We start from the raw sequence: 23,616 nt of genomic DNA, 5'->3' as shown, positions 1-23,616 counted from the left end.
TGTTCACTTACAGGCCAGAGCAGTTACACCAGCCTGCTGCAAACAACATATTGAGACACTGCACAATAAATTGTGTGTGCATGTGCACTCACTTGTGTGTGTGTGTGTGTGTTTACAGATGAGATTATGTGTCATGTAAAGTCCTGCTCCATTTGTACATCAGCTTAAGCGCTTCTGATAAGACCACGTGAGTGTGACCATGTCCAGTACCTCCAGCATGTGACCATGTCCAGTACTCATGTCCAGTACCTCCAGCATGTGACCATGTCCAGTACTCATGTCCAGTACCTCCAGCATGTGACCATGTCCAGTACTCATGTCCAGTACCTCCAGCATGTGACCATGTCCAGTACTCATGTCCAGTACCTCCAGCATGTGACCATGTCCAGTACTCATGTCCAGTACCTCCAGCATGTGACCATGTCCAGTACTCATGTCCGGTACCTCCAGCATGTGACCATGTCCAGTACTCATGTCCAGTACCTCCAGCATGTGACCATGTCCAGTACTCATGTCCGGTACCTCCAGCATGTGACCATGTCCAGTACCTCCAGCATGTGACCATGTCCAGTACTCATGTCCAGCACCTTCACTTCACAATTTAACACCCTCTGATGTCCAGCACCTTCACTGTACCGTAGGTCATCAGCTCAACACACCCTCAGGGCTGCAGTCATCTACATGTGTACGAGTGCCAAGCCTTTATCTGTCACAAGCTTGTACCAGAAAGCACTATGCATTCAGCCTATGATTCAAAAACACCACTTCTGTTAAAAAGTAGATTTGTCCTTGCTCACTATAAACAAATAGAGAAATGGAGCCTTTCTGTTGTTGTGTTCATGAATGTGTATTAAGCACGTAGAGGCACTGCGATAAGATCACAAAATGTATTTGTGTTTCCTGAGAAAAATGACTCCTTGAAGACATCTAATAGTTGCAACAGCTCCGGAGGCTTGACTAGGAAGTGATGCAGGGCGATTCTAAACTTTATCAAATAATTCAATCTGCACTGACGAGGAACAAAGCAGCGTGGGACGCTCTGTTCTGCCCTAATCTACTTTCATGGCTCAGAGAAAGAAAAGAGTGTTAGCTGAACATTAATGCATATTAAACACACATTGCTAGTTGGTTGTACATGAAACATGTGCTTTGCATCAGCACCCCCTCCCCAGACCCCCCCCCCCCCCCCAGACACACACACACACACACATATACACACACACATACTGTTACCGACTGAAAAACAATGTACTAGGCAACAGCAGTAAACCGTCTGGTGTGACCACAGCCACATTCCACAACCACAGAGCTCTTCCTGGTAGTTCCCTACAATTGCCCTGACTGGTGGTGAAGGTCATTCACTAAGCTGGCCATAACAGCTTCCTGTCACGTACATGTACTTCACGTCAACTCTTACCACCATCCTGCGAGCACCCAATCCTTCTCCCCTCTGGGCACGGCACGGTGCTTAAGAGCTGAGCCTCAAGAAAATGAAACAAAACAAAACAACGAAAGGCTGGAGTTCCACGCCGACTCCTCTGTGAATATAAGTTACATTAAGCCACTTTTCACAGCTAAAGATTAGAGCCGGCCCATTCCATTCACCTGTGACCCACTAATACATTTGGATGATAATCTGCAGGTGGAGGTGATCGCCTCACAACCATTGACATTAGTGTGAGTGGAGGTGGGGGGGGGTTGGCAGGTGGAGGTGGGAGGTAGAGTACAGCACAGGAGTTCTTAATTAAATTTCCAATTGAAAAATGCATTACAAAATTGAACTGGACAAATCCCATCTTGAGAAAATTGGAGTGGGATTATCAACGTCTTAGCAGGGGATGACGCCACTTGGTGGGCCACTCCTGGTGGAAAACAGACCCTGACGCATGTCTAAAGCGCTGCTGCTAATGCTAACAGAGGGCACTTCATCCCAGCTGTGCTCAATGCCAGGTAGGAAACATCTCAACAAGAGGCACGAGTCCAATCCATGAGTTTTAAATGTTTCATATGAATCTGTTGATTATGTATTGTCCCATTCTTTCTTGTAATATTTTTAACATAGCATTTTTATTAGAATCACAATGTACAATCTAACTACAATCTTACTATCTAACCCTGTTGCATTCTTTCATATTCAATTTAGCACCCTCTAACTCATTTTAATGTCTATGTGTCAATGGCATAGCATGTGTATTTTTAAGGCATTAAGGCATGAGGCATTTCATGACTTGGGCCAGTTCCAAAGCCATTCTCTAGCTTTAGCCTTCATCTGAACGGAGTCTGCAATAGCACACACTTTTCACCCTTGTTCTTGTTTCTTGCCTTGGTGCATAGTTCTTGAGTGCTGAATGATTAAAGTTGTATTATTGTTTTATGGTTTTTCCTTGGTCAGTCTTCAATCCAACCTTGTATTGAATTGTAAGAGCAAATAACTACACTATACTTCTATTACTTTATTATTTAATACATGATGTTTTGGTTGATTAGAAATGTTCAGTCTGGTAACTGTAGTGTGATTCAGAAACGGTTGATTCTGTAATGGGATGTGTGCAGGGTTACTTGCATGGGATGGGATGTGGGCAGAGTTACTGCCCAGCCTCAGGCAGCCAGGGGGTTGCAGGGAAATGGCATCTCCTGCTGGCAGCTGCGCACTCACTTGGACAAAGTCACAGCATTCTCAAATCTGTTTTCTTAATCGGCCCTCGTCCATCTTCACAAAACGCTCTTTGTGGACTTAAGTATTTTTTGAATCAAGAAAATATTAGACATTCTTTCATGAACACACACAGACCATTATTTTCATGAACCAGTTCAAATCTGCAAAACAGCCAAACAGGAGAATGCTGTGTGACGTATAAGAACCGGGGAGCTGTTCTGTTATGTGAGCTGATGTTCCACGCTGCCTCTAGCCTCCGGTGGACCCGAGCCTGTTCCAGCTCTTAGAGACACTTTTAACCTGACAACCCTCGGAGAGCACCGAGAGTTCAGCTGCACAGTCAAAAGCCCTGCTTTAGCAGCGTTTAAGCGCACGCAGGGCGTTTGGAGCGAGGAGGCCCTTTGCCTGTTTGCTTAAATTTTTCATTGTAAAAAGCCTGCTGTTCTTCTGTGGCAGGCCAACTTAACAAGACTTTCTGCTTAATAATAAAAAAAAAATGCCCGTCAGAAATAAAAAGCTGCGAGATACGAAGCCTTCCTTCCATGTCCGCACATAAAAACAGAAAAGTGCATGGGGGGGCGGTGTTGGGGGAGTTTGTTTTATTTGAGTGCTGTGCTGGTCTGGCAGATGAGGGAGCGAGCCGTCGGCCGTTACTTGGCTGGCTTTGGAGGCAGGCCAGACTGCACGGATGTAAAACGGCGAAGCAGAGGGCGGTCATTTTTAACACTTAGCAGCTCGCTACAAAAAGCCCAAGCCGTTCCACGCGACACGTGTATATTAACACAACTCAATTGGCAATTTCCAGCAGTCCCATTTCACAGGAAGGTTATTTTATTGGCTCATAAGTATTGTGTATGCCCTTCACTACAGTATCCAGATAAGAGGAAACTCCACAGCTCAGACTAGTTCAGTGTTGTTCTGTTTCTTTGAGTAAACCAGCCTGACTTTGATTGGGGGGGGGGGGGGGCACCAAGACCATCTCTTGTGGCAAAGGGCTAAGACCCTAAAGGGCTTTTATTGATCACACATAAACACACACACATAAGCACATACATACAGAGAGAGGGAGAGAGAGAGAGAAACAGTGTAGCTAAAGACATGAGGGAGGAAGAGTTGTGCTGACTCAGTTGTTCAGCTGATTGCTTTTTTCTGACTTCCAGTCCGGCCAACGTCTCCTCCTATTGACCATTATCAGCGCTCCGATGTAGGCATGTGTTCCAGCTGGAAGCGATAATAGCTACTCAGCGCAAGAAAGAAGACACAAGAGGAGATCACACTTCTGCTGCTCCACACAACACAAAAGTCAATCGCCAATGCATGGCCGACACATCTCAACTGCTAATAGATCAATCAGAGGCCTGCCTGACTGCCATACAAACTCTGTGGATCTTCTGGCTGAAGCAATTAGAAGAGAATTACATAAGAAAACAAACCCTTAATAATCACCAGCCTCAATCATCCATTCAATGAGAGGAAGAGACAAATGAGAGAGGGAGAGAGAGAGAGAGAGAGAGAGAGAGGGAGGGAGGGAAAAAGCGGAATAGCAAAAGGACAGAAATGGAGGAGATGAGATATGGGGGGAGAAGCAAACATGAAACTTGCCTGAATTAATAAGCGACAAATGATGAGTCCTATCGGAGGAGCAGGACGGAGAATCAGCGGGCCTCCTCACGGCCCCGCCAGGCCTCCGCGTGGGACACCACACGCACCAGGTGGGTGCCATCCATCAGTACGGTCACTCTCAATGACTTTGTGAAATTAAACGAGCGCGAATGATTGTAATTTTATGTGGTGAGACATGCGAAGGAACCGCTGGGTGAGGCATGTGGTCACGTGATCCCTGCATTCACCTAGCCATCTCTCTCTCTCTCTCTCTCTCTCTTCCCTCCCTCCTTCCCCTGGCGAGTGCAAGTCACGTCTGCAGGTCTCTGATGATGATGATGCAGCTACTGCACTCCACTAGCAAACGCCAAGGTCAGTGATTTCGCTCTGCCGTAGATATTTGCTGCGAGATGCCCTGGATGAAAGCATGCTGATAAATAAATAACTTGCACGCAACGAGTTGCAGCTCCGCTTCAGCTCAGAGATGCGAGCCGGTTATGACAAGCTGCCAGGCATGCTTCAGATTAGCTCAAGACTCTGTATCAGATTCCCATCTGCTTTATTTACAGCTCTGGATGATGCTCAGCACTTGGCCATATTTTATGATCCCGGCATGGTCAGCATTTGTCAGCATCCATATAGAGTTTTATGACCATGAGTTTGCTCTAGCCCGCGTCCTTGCTGTTCTATAGCCACTGCACTTCTATTAATGGCCTGCCATTCTATTGTAGCGTTCCCATTTTAGGATGGGGAGTTATTTTAAGGCACGAAGTGGCATGCGGGCACTAGGCGTCCCAGTCTCACTGGGGAATGCCATCATTGCCAGCATGTGGTTCACTAAACGCCAGCATCTTTTGGCAGCCCTCCCTGGTCCTTTCCTGTCGCAAACCCAACCTCTCTCGCGGGAGAGAAGCCAATTTTTAGGAATACCCTTTCTTGTCAAAACCCTCCTTTTACCCCCTAAATAGAAAATGCTTTTTTTTTTTCTTCTCCTCTCTCTCTCTCTCCCTCTTTTTGTTCGAAGTAGCTCACAAAGAAATTTTTGCATCTAATAGAAAAAAAGAATCTTCAAAAAAAAGTGGCGATGACAGACTGCGTGTGAAGCAGGTCGTCATGGAGAGGGATGATGAGGGGATGAGGGGGTGGTGGGAATGGGAACGTGTGCTTTTCAGGGGTTGACAGGGGCCTTGTTATCAGAGCTGGCACCTGCACGAGGGCCAGAAGCCACGAGGAACGGGAACAGGCGGGCGTGTGTGTGTGTGTCTTTCTGTGTGTGTGTGTGTCTGTGTTTGTGTCTGTGTGTGTGTGTCTGTGTGTGTGTGTGTGTGTGTGTCTGTGTGTGTGTGTCTGTGTGTGTGTGTCTGTGTGTGTGTGTGCGTGTGTGTGTGTGTGTGTGTGTGTGTGTGTGTGTGTCTGTGTGTGTGTGTGTGTGTATGTATGTGTGTGTGTGTGTGTTTGTGGTAGTGGTGGGGGGAGGTGTACTAAGCCAGAGCACAGCGGAGATTCCAGTAATTGGTTCCATTGACCCTTCTTTCCCTTCCCTGCACCCCTACCCCACCCCTCAGACTAAACCCTTCTGTTTTCACTCCCTTTACCGTCCCCCACTTATCTCTGACAGCCTGGCAATGAGGCGCCCGATGGTAGCAAAGGCCTGCCGGGGAGATAGCAGCGGCGTGCGCTAACCACGGCCGACAGAGATTCCCTAGCACGGCCCTGCAGGTGACTAACTGAGCGAGCTGGTATTTGAATGGAAGCCACTTAGCATTTCACTGAGGAAGAAAATGGGCGCGGGTAAGAGGGTGTGCGTGGCAGAGACAGTGAGCGAGAGGGTATAAAAGATGTCATAAAAGAGAATGGAGGCCGGCCTTTATTGGCAGTCAGTTTAATTAACCATGTTAATGAACAATTATGGCAAATTATTCTATTCCTCCCATTAGAATAGAAAATGAAAGACATTTACTGTGCACGGATATGGGTGGGGTAGGCACAGGCGCCAGGCCCCGACGTCCCACAATTCCACCTGTGTTAAACAGCACTGAGGATATAATGGGCAGGTTACAGAGATGCAGAGGGCCCTGCTACGCTCCAATGCTCCTGGGGAGAAGACAAGACATCTGGAGCGAGAAACACAGGCCTTCCCTGGGGGATTTCCCCTTCAGAGGGGAACATGCCAGGAGGGTTCAGGAGCTTGACTGGCACCCCATCAGATTGTCTCAGGGCTCCAGAGTGGAACAACTAAGAGCCCTATTCTGAAGATTTAAAATGTGTGGTTTAAGTGCATTTAGATGTCCAAGTCCACTTTTTGATAGTAGACTAGTTTGATAGCAGAATAAATGATAAGATGCCAGGCACATGCTACTTACATTTGTTTTGAATTGTACTGAATGTGTTTTGTGCTGTGTGTTGTGTTTTGGGCGTTACATCCAATCCCATGCCGTCTCCTTTAAGAGCCACGAGCGATTTACATCATGGCCCATTGCTATTATGATGACAAGTGAACGCATCTCTTCATAAGGTATCTGCTCGCACACAATCTATAAAACAGCAGAATTTCACCAAATGGCGTGCCAAGCATAAAATAGGGAGTGGGACCTCTTTAGTGTCACGACACACTGATGGGAGTTCACACATTCACACACCCACAAAGTGTTTCTCCTGAATGGAACTTAAACAGTGTTACAGTGTTACTTAAACAAGTTTGGCAAACACTCAAGCTGTTTCTAAACTGATTTAGTGATGCAATAGCATGTGGAAATATATACTATTTATTTTTTCTGACCAATGAAACAGATGTCCACAACTTGTCGCTTTCTTGGCCTTGGTACATATATCCGGAAGCCTCTCTCTATGCTAGCTTAGTTACATCTAAGGCTTCATTCAGATGTTCAGTTGTCCAACACTGAGACAACACTCCATTCTAAAATGACAGTATATAGTAACATTACCCAGGAAACTGAACATTAACCTGTCAAATGGGTTTACACCTGACCTTTCCACTGCTCAGGGACACAACCTGCCAATTCAGGAATTGACTCTGGCCCAAAATGTGTGTTTTATTTTGAACTGAATCCCAGTAGCAGTTAAGTATTGATCTCCAAGCTGTTTTAGAGTCCCCAATAAAACATTGTGTGCAATTGTGTTGCTTAAACCTATTTCTTAAGTGTACAGCTATGGTGGCCTCTATGATTCATCAGTGTAAGCATACATTGCTTGTTTGATAATCTAAATTCAAGCTGACATGCCAGTATGCCAGGTTTTGTTTTGTTAGATTAAAAGGCCATCATGTGAATGTATATGCAAACAAAAGACACATCCACACCCACATCTAAACACACACACACACACACACACACACACACACAGTGCTGTGCCACTCATACCTTGTCAATAATTCCTGATGTCATACTGCCATACAGTATCTCCTGCCTGACAGCCATTCAGCCATGGAAAACAGCTCTGGAAAAACAGCGGAAAGCTCTGGAAATCGCTGAGTCAGTTTCTTTTGCACATCATGGTTATTGACAGTGCGGATTAGCATGAGTGGGATTCTCAATACATCAGCAGTATATAACTGGAGAGATGGGTCTCTGTGGAGTATTCCCCTGTGAGTGAGTGAGTGTGTGTGTGTGTTTTTGTGTGTGTGGGGGAGAGTGAGTGGGGAGTCCTCTCATGAAGTGACAGTTAGCGCTTTCAGACATACTTGTAAGACTGGTTCTGCCGATGTTAAACGGTAGGGCCGTATATCTAAACGACATCACCGGTCATATGGAAGTCCGAATTTAGCCGGTTGTTCTACTACTCCCCCCTAGTATTTCCTCCGGACATTATGTAAATGTGCTGTGTCTGAATGAGGCGTAGAACATGCGGTTAAAATTCACACCTAGTGAGAGAGCGTGTTGGTGACGTTTCTTTCGTGCGTCCATGTGGTTAGATCTGACTCAAATGCCAGTGTTATGATGGAGTGGCATAGTGCTGTCCAGAAAATCTCCGACCTGAAAAGATGCAGACATCACGGAGCTACTGTTCATGAGGGCATACAACATTTTGATAGAACACATGAAGGGAATGGAACGTTGTAGCCTACAACTGCATGGCAAGGCCAAACGAATTCAAAAGACTGATAAGCAGAAGGCGCTGAAAAGGCAGTAGCCTACAGCGACGTCGTTGACGACAATAACAGGAGTATTTAATAAATTGTTAGCCAACACGGTTTTCTGTTCATTGATAGCCTTCTCATGGCCTGCTGAGCTAGCTGATATTTGTTGAGCATATATGCCTAGAGAAAATGAAAACGAAGAAAACCCAACTTTGTTCCAAGCTCCTTACGTATCCTAAATGCAATAGACACATGGGGAGAGGATGCTTTTGGAAAAAAATAAACCATGAAAAAACGAACAACTTTACTGTTATGTTAGTATTTTGTTTGTTGCTTAAAAACGTTGTATGATGGCCTTGAAGTCTTGAGTTAGCCTACTGAATTGGCTGGTAGCCTACCATAAAGTTTGTGCATACTCTCTCTCTCCAACGCAAACCAGATTCTGGTACAATGTTGAAAACAGATAAATGTGTTTATTCGAAGCACACATACAAATACTGTAGGTCAATTTCAAGTGCGCACTTATTAATTCCTCTGGAAAGGCATGCGGGAAGGTGAGAAGTGCTGTGAAATGCAAACTGCTCTAGGTGGCTTTTCTGGCCAGGTTGAATCTCAACATTTGTACTGCTCCTCTCCAATTACCCTTGCAATTTTACAGTAAAAAGAGACATGTTGTGAATCTGGGATCCAATTTAAAACGTCACCGTTGCACCAAACTGATTGAAGGCTGTTTTCAACCACCAGGTCATGAAAAGACTTTTACATGCTTTTGTATTAAGATTTATAGTGTATCCAAATCCTTTTATTCCTCTCTCTCTCTCTCTCTCTCACACACACACACACATACACACACACACACACACACACACTCCAAAACATAGCAGTTTGCACGCCCACTGATTACTTCAGGTATTATGTGTTGTGAGTGAGCGGCAGCAGTGACAGGTTTAGAAGAACAGAGGGTGACGTCTCCCATCCAGCTCCAAGCACAAAGGGAGACGAAGGAGAGGTGATCAAAGCCACAGTCAGTCTGCAGCCCTCTGTCAGCAGAGAGGGAGGGGAGGGGGGAAGGAGAGGGGGAGCAAGAGAAAGAGAGGATGGAGAGGTAGAACTGGTGGAGAGAGGGACAGGTTTGACAGGGGGGGGGGGGGTTGGAGGTTGGAGGGGGGTTGTTGGAGGGGGTGTTTGTGTGTACCTACGTGTGAGCATGTGTGTGAGTCCCTCATGCGTTTCCCTATGTGTTTGTGCATTTGTGCATGTTTTTGTGTGTGTGTGTGTGTGTGTGTGTGTGTGTGTAAGTGTGTGTGCGTGAGTATGTGTGTCTGTGTTTGTGCGTGTGCGTGTGTATGTGCGTGCATGTGTACGCGTGTCGTGCTGATTGCAATCATCCCTCTCTGAAACCCAAGCACTCTCTCCATCCACCCCACTGTGTCTTTCTTCTGTCATAAAGGATGCATCTGAATGCGTTCTGCTTCTCTGGCCATTAATGCACACACGAGTGGCCGCTCCTTCAGTCACACAGACGATCAGGACCAGATTGGACTAGGCTCCGCTAATGGCACTCTCTTACTCCAGTAAAGCGGTCTGAAGTACAGAGATGATGAGATGCTTGAAATGTGACACACTATCAGACGCACACAGGCACAGACAAAGCCCAGAACATGAAACAAACAGCAGTCCATGAAAAATGCTCTGTGAGCAAGGGGCAGTACATATGTGCATGTGTGTGTGTGTGAGTGTGTGCTTGTGTTTGATAGGGCATGCAACTGCTTTCCATTTGATGATCATGTGCCACCATTAGTTCAGCTCTCCCCCTTCACAGCCTCATCTTCATAAGGGGGAAGTGCGGGTCATGAGGCAGACTAAAACTAATGGAAACTCTTATCACTGCAGCCCATGCCTTCCTGTGTCTCTCTCCATGGCTGTCTTCCCTTCTTCATGTCTACTGTACGTCCACACTCTACTGCAGCGCTTCACCAGAGAGGAACTGAGTGAAGGCCAGTGCATTTGCTGGTCCCCCCACAGGTCCTCTTCACAGTGAACATGCCTATGCGATGAGCTGAGGTCCAGCAGCACTCAGGAGCGCTTCAGCGTTTGGGCTTTTCATGTTCCATTTGCTGCATCCCGTCCTCACTTGGCTAATTCCCATTCCCATTGAATCACAGGTCGGCGGTGTGTGCAGCAGGCGTGGGGACAGATCTTCCTCATTAACGCGCACCTGCACATCCATCCCAGTCACGTGCACGCTCGTGAAGTCGGTCACGTGCACGCTTACAGAACCGCAATGGGCTAATTACACGCAGCGAGCGCTTGGTATGAAGAGAGCACCGCATTCTCTCCAGAGGGGCCCAGGCATCAGCTCACATCAACAGGTGATTCATTACATTTAAATGTTTCATGTTTGGTGCTGAGGAGCTCTCTAGCGCTCAATAGTTTTATATTGCTTGTTAATACAGCTGTTGACATGGGAGTTTTCATTGCAGGCATTTGCTGCAGGAGCTTAATTGATTCCGAGGCTGTGGATCCTCAGCAGCTCTGTGCCTGTGTGCAGGCGCGAGCCTCCAAGCCTCCCGGCCGACCCTTAAATGCATATATTAGAGCAGTGTCCCCCAGAGGCACACGCCGCCTCAGCCGGTACAGCCCCCGAAGCCTTAAACACTGCCAATGAGAAAAGCAATCCGGCAACCGGCGCGGCGCAATCCCCTTTGATTCCACCATAAGTCACCAGAGATCAGGAGACATCTCCAGGATAGAGTCGACGTGGGACAGACAAACACGCGTAAGTTTCTGCGACGCATGGACAGTTGACGGGGGAAAAAGGAGGGCCCTTCCTCTGGTTGCCATGGAGATGACCGACCCCTCCCGATGGCAGCAGCTCAAGTCCACTCAGAGAGACCGAGCCGTGTCCCCCCTGCTTTACCTCCGCCCTCTCCATCCATCTCTCTGTTTTTCGGGCGGTCTGGCGTGTGCTGCTCACATATTCATGCGGCTCGGCAGGGGCCGCCGCTGCATACGGAATGGGAAGGCTCCGGGCGAAAGGGAAATCATCTCGGAATGAAACGCTCCCTTTGGAATGTAAAAAATCAGATCAGCATGCAAAAAACACAATTTTTCCACATACCGCTCTCCTCCTCTTTCCTCCTTCTAACACTTCACCAGACACCTATTGCCTAAAAATGAGATATTAAGAAGACAGAGAGAGAGAGAGAGAGCGAGAGAGAGAGGAGAGAGAGAGGGGGGAGCGCACTCATTTCCCTGTAAGGTGCTGAAGCAGGAGAGGCTTTACCCACTGACTGGTTCAGTGTGCCATTCAAAAAGCCAGCGCTGTCCTGGGGCCAAGGGGCTGTGACTGTTCCGCTCCAACAGCCCAACGAACAGCATTTGATTTCCAAAACAATGGCCTTTATATCACACAAACCACAGCGCAGCCAGTCAACCACAAACAAACACAAATGAGAGCACACACACATAAATGCGTATGCGGGCAGCAGACATGAACAGGCACACGCACAAAAATACAGACACGCACACATACAGTACAAACGTGTGGAAGAGGGCAGCGACAGACACAGACATTTGGGGCAGCCGTGGCCTACTGGTTAGCGCTTCGGACTTGTAACCGGAGGGTTGCCGGTTTGAACCCCGACCAGTAGGCACGGCTGAAGTGCCTTTGAGCAAGGCACCTAACCCCTCACTGCTCCCCGAGCGCCGCTGTTGTTGCAGGCAGCTCACTGCGCCAGGATTAGTGTGTGCTTCACCTCACTGTGTGTTCACTGTGTGCTGAGTGTGTTTCACTAATTCACGGATTGGGGTAAATGCAGAGACCAAATTTCCCTCACGGGATCAAAAGAGTATATATACTATACTACTATACTATACATTTACACAGACAACAGGGTTCCCACTCTAAGTCAGATGTAAAATTTGATGACTTTTCCCTGACGAAAAACATGAATTTCCATGAGCTACTATAGAATGAATCGTACAATATACTGACCAAAGATTTCAGAGTAGCCGCGTAGCGTTGAAGAATATGTGACTTTTTTAGAGTGGGAGATGAATAAATGGGCATTGAATAAGCACAGTTGGTCTAACCACAACCACTCAAGCAAGCAGTAAAGCTAAAATATATAAAAATTCTGCACGGACATAATACTGTATCTGCATTAATGTATTTTGACAAGTACATTTTAAACTGCTATAACCAAATTCCCTGATATTCTATTACTTTGCCCCACAAATGATAAAATTCCCTGACTTTCCATATCTGGAATAGACTTCATCAAATTTCCATGATATTCCAGAAATTCCATGACCCGTGGGAACCCTGAGACAAATATATACACACACAAACAGGCACTCCTAAAAAAAAATACAGATACGCACATATTCAAACATGTGGAAGAAGGCAGAGACAGACACAGGCATTCACACACGCATACACAAACATTAATACACACACACACACACACACACAAAGGTATGCAGTTATCCACAAACACACCGAAAAACACACCACAAAAATGCAAGCATTCCCTAACCCAGCCAGACATTAAAGCCTGTTCATTTCCTTTGCTCCTTCCTAAAAGGGCCCTCAATTACGGGCAGGTGGCTGGTTTTGGCCTATGTAGCTGCTGGAGTGGCTGGACTATAGCACGGTCAGAAACGTATAACAGGCCTCCCCCCGAACCTCACACGGCCAGCAGGAGTGAGAGGGGAAAGCTCAACATAAGCTCACACCAGCAGTTACTCACACTCAAGAAGATGGAGGGAACTGGCAGGATCGCTGTGAACAGTTAGAGGAGTGAGAGACGAGAGAGAGAGAGAGAGAGAGAGAGAGAGAGAGAGAGAGAGAGAGAGAGAGAGAGAGCGAAACTGTGTGAGGGAGGAGAGAATGAAATGTGAACTGGAGATGGAGAGATAGTTTGGCACTCCCTTCCTCCTAAATGATACAGAGGTAATGAGGCCTCCTCTCTGAGCCATCTCCATGTGCTCCAGCCGCAGGGGGTCTGCCAGAGCCAGGCCAAGAGCACAGCGGGACGACCAGGGCCACAATCCAGCCCTTCTGCACCGCCACCACCTCCACCACCTCCACCACCACCACCACCACCACAGCCCAGTCAGCCATACAGACAGAGAGGAAGAGACATGGAGATAGATGGAGAAGATGAGGAGGGAAGGAGGAGCCAGGAGGAGCAGGTGGGAGCGTCAAATATGCCTGCATGGCCAAGATCAGAGAGAGAGAGGGAGAGAGAGAGAGAGAGAGAGAGAGAGTTGAGGAAAGAAGGGTAGAGCACAAAGACAATGTGAAGGAGAGCGATAGGATAGGAGGAGATTACTGAGGAGGAGAGGAAGTTGAGGAGGATGTGAAAGGACAGGTGGAGGAGCGCTAATGAGGCTGGCGATTTATACGGCTGCAAGGCCCATAAAGCACGAGCCCTGGAGAGAGAGAGAGAGAAAGAGAGAGAGAGAGAGAGAGAGAAGGGGAAGAAGAAGAAGAAGAAGAAGAAGAAGAAGAGACAGCTGATGGATGGTCTCCAAAGTCATGTTTCAACAATAGATCTGTAAATAATCTGCTTCTTTTGCCTGTCTGCCGCTTTTGTTGTTTTTTTGGAAGGAAAGATCAAGATCAATCTTCAGGCAGCTATTGGGAAGTAATTAACTGCTGTGTTTCCACATATCGTCTTTACACAGCTTGAACAGACTCTGAAACACAACACCTTCTAAAGTGTCAGTAAAGTAATGGCTTTGTCTGTTTGAATGTTACTGAGGGAAATTGCATGTCGTCTGTTAATTACTGGCTTATAATTCCTTTCTGTACCTTCAACATGACCAATTATACACATTATCCTTCAGTGATTCACATTACTCGAATAATTTGCACGCCCTACCTACTAAACTGTAAAATTACAGAATAAATCAGCCGTGGCCTACTGGTTAGCGCTTCGGACTTGTGACCGGAGGGTTGCCGGTTCGAACCCCAACCAGTAGGCACGGCTGAAGTGCCCTTGAGCAAGGCACCTAACCCCTCACTGCTCCCCGAGCGCCGCTGTTGTTGCAGGCAGCTCACTGCGCCGGGATTAGTGTGTGCTTCACCTCACTGTGTGTTCACTGTGTGCAGAGTGTTTACTAATTCACGGATTGGGATAAATGCAGAGACCAAATTTCCCTCAAGGGATCAAAAGAGTATATATATTTATACTTACTTATACTTAAATACAGCAGAAAAAGCAACATCCTTTATCTGACTAAGTGTTCTACTAAGAATTTCTGTTTTTCTTTCTTTTCTCGGGCACATTTTAGTTTAAGTGGTCTTAGTTGATGTAACATCATGCCTGAAAAAAGTGAATTTTATAACAGTTTCCTTCAGCTCTTCCAACGTACGGCAGCGTTATCCCTGACAGTGCTGCTGCAGGTCGGACTGATAGATAGATAGATAGATAGATAGATAGATAGATAGATAGATACTTTATTGATCCCCAGGGGAAATTCAAGACAGGACTGCAGAGGCTGTGTGAGTGTGCTGCTGTGACATGACTGCAGTGCAGTGAAGAAACGCTGGACTGCGGCCGCACTCTTCCCAAGGATTGCGCCATTAATCCAGCCCTCGCCTGGATCGTTAGGGCTGTTAATGCGGCCCGTGTTGAGCCATTAGACGCGGACTCCTCTGGGTCGCGCTTGAGAGGAGCCGTGACTGAGTGCCTCGGCGCGCGTGGCTAGTTGCAGAGGCTAACCAGCCCCCCAGCAGTCCGGCTGTACTTCCTTACCTGCCTCTGTTGCCACCAGTGAGCCGGAACACTCAACACTATGTCGAGGGGAGGACAACCCACCCGCTCTGCATACTGATAAACAAAACCGATTGTGTAACACTGCAGCTAGAGCTCAAGTTGTCGCTGTGCTGTCGACGTCTGGATATTGGCCTCCTCGACGGATCCCAGGGCTCAAACAGAACAACTGGGCTCATGGATGTCTGAGAAATTCATCACCTTTCTCGAGTGACATGACACTGTCATGAATGTGCTATAAACAATTCATAAACTTTTATGACATAACGCTTTTGTTATTAAGTGACACTCGTTTTTTGTCATAACAAGTTAGGGTTAGGGTTAGAGGTTAGGATTAGGGTGCATGTGTCATGACAGTGTCATATGTTCATGACAGTATCATGTCACTCTTATGTCGATACTGTCAAGTAAAGTGTTACCCCTTTCTCTATAAATGAACCACAAAACCTCACACCCTCAGAAAAACAAGTCCTCACAGAACACAACTCATTTACCAACACAGTAGATGTTCTTCTTCTAGGGTCTGAGTATTTGCTGAATGCAGTTCTCTGACTCTGACTTCAGTGCAGTCCAATTCTGGCATGAGGATACCCATTGCACCAAGTTCTTGACGACTGTGTCGCATTGTGAATTTTCCACACACTATTCAAAATAAATCTTCAGAGGCCCTCATGGCCTCATTCTGACATTGGACCCAAATGGTTTTTAATGCCACGCAAGAGACGTTCTGACCACTAAGCACAAACAGCGCATATGACACACCACGCTGGGCTGCCATGATGCCTTAGTGGTGTTTGGATGCGTATGGAACTAACGCTGAATAATTATTCCAACTGGACGGAGAGGCAGCGTGTGCCGTCACAGTCGTGCCAGGACCACAAGCTCACATTAGATTCCGCATGACCGTACGAAATGCCACCAAGTTTGGGATCTGAGCAAATACGGCAGAATGGTCCATAGAAGGGCGATGCTGTTGGGTGATTAGTGCCGTCCACAAAAGTGTAGAAGGCAGGAGTTGCTTTTGCAGTGAGAGTAGAATGTAGCACTTCCATGATGCAGAGTTATGAAGTGTCTGCAGTGAAAGTCTTGTGGAAGCATTGAGTTCTGGGATGTAACACAGGTTCTGTGACATTAAAACAGGATGTCTTTCGATTTTTCTTTACATACCCGGTTTAGGTTTCAACAGATATGCGAGTGTGCTTGTGTGACCATGTGTCTTTTTACTATGCCATCAAAGTGCTCTCTCTCTCTTCCTCTCTCTCTCCCTCTCTCTCTCTCTCTCTCTCTCTCAGTGTGTGTGTGTGTGTGTGTGTGTGTGTGTGTGTGTTTGTGTGTGTCCGTGTACATAAATGTATTTTGCAAGCATTTAGTAATAAGTGAAGCGCACTCAGAGAGGTTAAAAATGAGAGACGAGAACACAAGCAGAAATCTCTGCATGACTGCCTCAACATAACTCTATGCTCACTCTCACTCTCACTCACACTCTACACACATGTTCTTCCCTATCCAATATGCTTGCCATAGCTGGTGTAAGATAATGTTTTGCTAGTGCACAAACACACAAACACACAAACACACAAACAACTGCCAAACACAACTGCCAAAAACAAAGCTACAAAGCCAAATACAAATGCATGCAGTGTCTTGATTTCAAATATGAGCTTGTTCAAAAAAACTTCTGTTTTTCACCTCATCTTCTTTCTCACAAAGCAATATAAACCACATAAAGATACTAATTCCTTGTTCACTCTGTCTTGAACACAACAGACTCAAAATATATCACCCAAATTAGCAGAACATAGGCCCTTTCCTTAATCCAACCGAGGTCGACTTGTTAACTGATAATGTAATGAACTCATTACGCTCAACCCTTGATTCAGTAGCACCACTAAAAAAGAGAGTAAGGAAACAAGTAAGGCGTGCTCCATGGTACACCACACAGACAAAAACCCTCAAACAAGCAGCGCGCAAACTTGAACAAAAATGGCGTACTACTAAATTGGGAGTCTTCCGCCAAGCATGGAAAGATAGCCTTATCACCTACAAAAAAGCACTCAACGAGGCTAAGTCAACCTACTATTCCTTGCTAATCGAAGAAAACAAAAATAATACAAAATTTCTCTTTACCACAATTTCCCACCTGACGAAGAGCCACACTGAAGTAACCGAATCTATCCCTATATGCCTAAACAGTAATGACTTCATGAACTTTTTCAATGACAAAATTGAAACAATTACAGATAAGATTAATAACCAATCAGTCTCACCAGATATTCGTACTCCATTGCGGTAGCGAAAACATAATTGAATCACAGATGAGACAAACAACTTTGAATTCATTTACACCTATCGACATATTAGACCTCACTTCCACAATTTCCTCATCAAAATCTACAACTAGTCTACTAGATCCTATTCCTACTCATCTTCTGAAATCTGCTCTCCCTTTCTTGGATAATGCTTTGCTCTAGATCATAAATAACTCACTGCTATCAGGGCATGTACCACAGTCGTTTAAGTTATCTGTTATTAAGCTATCCCTCAAAAAACCTACCCTTGACCCTAACAGCCTGGCAACTATAGGCCTATATCTAATCTCCCTTTTCTGTCGAAAATACTAGAAAAAATAGTGTCCAAACATAGTGTCTTACATATAAATAAAATCCAAGAATTATATCAGTCTGGTTTCAGAGCTCACCACAGTACTGAATCAGCCTTAGTTAAAGTTTTTAACGACCTCCTCATTGCTGTCGATAATGGACATATATCAATTTTAGTCCTCCTGGACCTCAGTGCTGCCTTCGACACCATAGACCATGACATACTACTTCACAGGCTTGAACATTTGATAGGCATTAAAGACTCAGCACTCGCTTGGTTTAGAGCATACCTTTCTAACCGCAGACAATTTGTACAAGTCCACAATAAACCGTCTATCCAGACTATGGTAAAATGTGGGGTGCCCCAAGGCTCAGTACTAGGGCCCCTGTTATTTTCTCTCTATATGCTTCCCCTAGGCTCTGAAATTAGGAAACATGGCATTAAATTTCATTCTTATGCAGACGATACACAACTACCTTTCCGTAAAACCTGACGAATTAACTCTGTTAGCCAAACTTGACACATGTAGAGATAAGAGATATAAAGACATGGATGACAATTCATTTCCTGCTTTTGAACTCCGATAAAACAGAAGTCATGGTTGTAGGTTCTAAAAAGATGAGGGATATCCTATCCTCATCACAGGCTACATTTACTGATCTTCGACTATCCTCATCCACAAGTGTTAAAAATCTAGGAGTTGCAATTGACCAAGACCTATCACTAAGTAATCACATAAAACAGATTACCAAAACTTTCTATCACTTAAGGAACATTTCAAAGATAAGGAAGTCCTTACCAGACGCTGAAAAATTAATCCATGCTTTTGTAACCTCAAGAATTGATTATTGCAATGCTCTGTATGCTGGCTGAAATAACACCTGTCTAAAGAGCTTACAGCTTATACAAAATGCAGCTGCTCGCACATTCACTAGAACTAAAAAATATGAACATATTTCCCCTATCCTGGCATCTCTACATTGGCTGCCTGTTAAAAGTCGCATTGACTTCAAAATATTACTTCTAACGTACAAAGCCATTAATGGCCAGGCACCAGAATATATTAAAGATCTCCTAGTCCCATATAACCTGCCCAGACCGCTACGATCACAGAATACTGTCCTTCTTGTAATTCCAAGAATCTCAAAAACGACAGTAGGTGGCAGAGCTTTCAGCTGTCGCGCACCCCTCCTCTGGAATAATCTCCCTTTCTCAATTCGATTAGCAGACACCCTCCCTATTTTTAAGTCTAGACTTAAAACATACCTCTTTATTGCCTCCCATAGTGGAACTTCACCAATCTCGGGGATTTTGGAATGGACCACCCTGCTGAGTCCTCGTGTGACTGGCACCCTAGTCGCGCGTGAGATGGTTGTCACTGACCATACCTGCGCTGGTCTCGACTACCCCTGACCATGCCTTAGTTATGCTGCTATAGTATAGTGCTGTCATGGACTTCATGTGCCACGCCGTACAACCCCCACCTCTCCTCTCTCCCCTACTCTCTTTCTCTCAACTCTCCCTCTCTTGCCCAAATTTCAATGATTTACTGTAACAATATATAGCACCACTGATCACTTCTTGACATTAACCACATTGATTTCAAGTTATACTAACCCATTCTACATTTCTCTTTCTTCTCCCTTACTGTACCTCACTTGTGAGGTATATCATCACCAGTCATCAACCATTCGTGTGCCTGGCCCTCCTCTTACCCATCCCACCTGAAGTCCCATCCTTGACTGCTGTATTACTGTCCCCCTACCTGGATTCCTGGCCCGTACAGCCCCATCACCTGCCTATGACAACTCTGCCCGGATTCTGGCCTGTCTGCTGACCCACCACTTGCCCCCTGACAACTTTCTTTCCTGGACAATTCCGACGCCGGACTATTGCACTTTCTCTCACTAAATCATGATTAATGCTTTATCATACCGGAGATGTAATCATCCCACCTCTTGTAACTTTCACCTCAGGTGCTTTAAACACCATGTTCTATTCTCCACACCTGACTGTCATATGCATTTGTCATTGTTTACAGACCTTACTGTCCGTATTGACCCTAGGCAGATGGGTCAGGCCCTTGAGTCGTGGATCTGCTCGAGGTTTCCTCCTATATGTATCTCCAATTCTAGGGAGTTTTTCCTCCTCGCCCCTGTTACCCATGGGCCTTTCTTCTTTCTTCCTTCCTTTTCTTTTCTCCCTCTTTTCTTTTTCTCTGATTGCCTACATTCTGTAAAGCGCCATGATACATGTGTAATGTTTTGGCGCTATATAAGCACAATAAATTAAATTAAATCAATAACATCTGTTTCAGTATTTTTTTTGTTGTTGTTGTGGGTTGTTTTTCTGTGGGTTGTCTTACTGTTAAATTGTCTTAATTTCCTTGCAGAACTACCTCTTGACTAAACAAGACATGTCAACCTACCAGTGCATCATAACATGTCAAAACATATCTCTGTGCCACTGTAAATATTTTTCCAATAAATAGTGTGCCATCTTGGTATCTTCACATACAGCAGCAGAACAGGTTGCTTACAGATACAGTACAGTTTGACCCTCGGAACATACAACAGCATGACGGTTTTTATTTTTCTCATGCAATAACTGAAAATGGTAACAATCTTGCCTCTATTCACACTGTTCTTGAGGGCCAATGAAGAGAACGGTTTCAGTAGCATACTCCCTCCAGTCTCTCTCATTCAAGTTAAGGGTCAGGGTGTTGGACTGGACATGATGGATGACTTGGTTGAACCTTTTCAGAGCTACAGGTGTTACAGTGCCCTCCACGTGTATTGGCACTCCTGGTAAAGTTGAGTAAAAAGAGGTGTAACAAGTATCTACTTTTTATAGCCATTCCTTGACGACAATTTTAATCGATTGTATTCTCTTTTTTTACCTATGTTGAAAAATCTATACCTTAGTGAACCAGGAAGTCATGGATTACTGTTTGAAAGTTCAGACACATTGATTTACTTAAAGAAATTGAATATAAATGGAAGAAAGCTTCTGTCACATTTTGTTTTTCTAGAGGTGCCAATCACATGTGTGTTGTTATGTTTTTTCTCAGAATAAATGTGCTTCCCTTCACTTCACCAGGAGTCCACTAAATGAGGAGGGCACTGTACATGCTGTCTGTCTGTCTGTCTGTCTGTCTGTCTGTCTGTCTGTCTGTCTGTCTGTCTGTCTGTCTGTCTATCTATCTATCTATCTATCTATCTATCTATCTATCTATCTATCTACATAGCCCAAATACCTGTGCTAGTTTATCCAATATGCCTGGGTAGACGATGAAAATATATAATTATACACTGTGTGACACTTGTAACTATTTAGTTTGTGTTTTTGTGACCAGGCAATGTTATGTTACTTGCTGATTATTTTTCTATGTCCCACTATCAATTTATGTCCACTAGTTGGGCACTATAAAGTATAAATTCTATAAATGGCACTATAAATGATACATTCCAACATCTGGCTGGCCTTTTGCTATTGAGTTACAGCAAGCAACCGCCAGTACAATGTCAAAGAGGTCATATTAAGCTTCATATTCATATCCATGCAACAATAGCTGGACTATGGACTATATGGCAAAAAGTGATATGTTCTAGTGACTAGTGAAATTATTGAGGGAGGTCATTTTTTCAACCCGAAATGACATGCTACTGACCCAAGCCAACCTTACGAGGTGAAGCCTACTCACAGTATTAGCAGATTTGTCCTTCACATCGTAGACGCTGAGTTTGATGACTGTCTCCTCCAAGATGGGGCACTGTGGTGGGAACGTCACCCCTGTCAGGAACAGAGGGTCTCTTGTTCCCTGGAAGAGGGGGAGGGGAAGAAAAAAGGGGGATGTGTGTTTAGAAGGGAGTGGGCTGAAGTTGGGGTGGGGTAAGTGAGCCAACAGCTGCACACAGGCTGCCAGCCACACATGCTGCCCTCCACCCCACGCCACCCTGTCCACTTCTCACCCCCACCACCCGCTCTGTGTGCCTCCATCCCAATCTGGCAGATGGGGGGATCACAGGCCTGCTCTCAGGGCTAAGCCTGGGGCCGTAGTACACCAGATGACCAGGCTTGGAGTGAGCCAACCAGCACGGCACAGACAGGGTGTGGTGGGGCGGCAGTCACACGGTGCATGGGCATACAGTATATGCACACTCAAATGCACAAATACAAGACAAATACAAATACTGGCTGTAGAAGAGCACACATATCCACTGGCTCACTTTCTCATTCTCTCTCTCTTTCTCTCTCTCTCTCTCTCTCTCTCTCTCTCTCTCTCTCTCTCTCTCTCTCTCTCTTCTTCCCTCTCTCCCTATACAAACACATACACACACACACACAGTGTGTGTTTGTGTGTCTGTGTGTGTGTGTGTGTGTGTGTGTGTGTGTGTGTGTGTGGTGGGTCGGCCATTCCAGTTGAAAGGCTGTGTGTTTACTCTCAGGCTTCCTGCCCCTGTGCCCTGCAGAGGGGCGGCTCCATAATACAACCCCCCCTGGGACAGCAACGGATGGGGGGCAAATAGCAAACACACACAGATATATACAAACACACACAGATAGGCCTGCACAAAAATACAGAGATAAGTGCACACACACACACACACACACACACACACACACACACACACACACACACACTTACTATAATGTGGATATGTTACAGACTACCATTTCAATTATTTAGGACTCGTAAAGCTTGGTAGTAATTCACTTAGAGTTAACATGCCAGGGTAAGTTGCTAAACATGTTTTCTGGAATGCATTCCAGGCTGCCCTCAGTCAATGCCAACATCACCAGACTAACTCTTTCATGGCTGCTAATGAGTAAACATATACTGACATCAGTTATTTTTAAGAATCTCCATCTCAGCTTTTGATCGCAAACTTTCGTATTAGAGCAACAGACTATAGTCAGACTTGAGGAGTGTTTGAGCTCTGAAGATGAATGTTTTTAAGTGCTTCCTGGGAGTGGGGTTTTTGGTGGACGGCACTTGGCTAATTGGAATTTCCTTTTATCTCTATCTGCAATAAATGGCTTGGTAAAGGGCACTTATGGATAATTTCAAGTTAAAAATGTATTTTTGATTTTTAACCGATATTGAGGGGCTACAAATTTGGCTGAATGAAATATTCAGAGGAGTGTTTTCTGATAGAATATTGAACTGTAAAAACACACAGACACAAGCAAAAACATATTCACAAACAGATACAATAATGTCCAATCTCCCCACACACATGCACTTACACTCACATTAACAAACACGCACACATCTCCTCAATGAAAATCACACACAGAGACAAACACATACACACATACACACACACACACTAACAGAGACTAACACACGCTAGGCGACCAGTCCACCACCTGACACAGATCAACTGGTATCGCGAGCGACGACACTAAACTGTCCTAAACGGTAGTCCCCATGGGGGCCAGTGGTGTCCCTGTGATCAGTCATCTGGACACAGGATCAATGGGCGCGTACAGAGCCAGCGCTTATCCTGCGCTTTATTGGAGTGGCTGACAACTTTATCTGGCCAGACTAAAGTGACTCCCCGTAATGGTGTTACTGGCAGTATTTCTACCCATTACGCCACAGGGACTACGGCAGACGAAACGGGAGAGGAGGAGAGACAAGAGAGGGGAAGAGATGGGAAGAGAGGAGGAGAGGTGAGGAGAGGGAAAAGGAGAGACAGGAATAAGGGTAGACTAGAAAGAAGAGGAGAAGACAGGAGAAGAGAGGAGGAGAGGTGAGGACATGAGGGGAGACATGGAAGAGGAGAGGAGGGGAAAAAGAGAGGCCAACTCAGGATAGCAGCTCAACCGAGTGGGAAAAAAATGAACCCTGACACTTCTGGGTGCAGGCC

The 23,616-nt window shown here is 45.5% G+C and overlaps 1 protein-coding gene across 10 annotated transcripts in view; it reads right to left on the bottom strand.

The window, feature by feature from the left end:
- Positions 1-23,616, bottom strand: part of inpp4b (inositol polyphosphate-4-phosphatase type II B) — a 159,889-nt gene that overhangs the window by 127,779 nt on the left and 8,494 nt on the right. For 9 of the 10 annotated variants that reach the window (XM_042057498.1, XM_042057508.1, XM_042057490.1 and 6 more), the window contains exon 2: positions 21,444-21,560. Coding sequence is in view for 3 of the 10 variants with exons in the window: in XM_042057546.1 (XP_041913480.1) it covers positions 21,444-21,560 (117 nt within the window). In the remaining 7 variants the exon portion in view is untranslated. Of the gene's footprint in view, positions 1-1,417; positions 1,543-21,443; positions 21,561-23,616 lie in introns of those variants that run through there. The other variant, XM_042057571.1, reaches the window with a different exon arrangement.

This window comes from Alosa sapidissima, chromosome 1 (assembly GCF_018492685.1).
Source record: "Alosa sapidissima isolate fAloSap1 chromosome 1, fAloSap1.pri, whole genome shotgun sequence".
In the NCBI taxonomy this organism is placed as follows: Eukaryota; Metazoa; Chordata; class Actinopteri; order Clupeiformes; family Clupeidae; genus Alosa; species Alosa sapidissima.
This window is presented reverse-complemented; position numbering and strand designations above follow the sequence as displayed.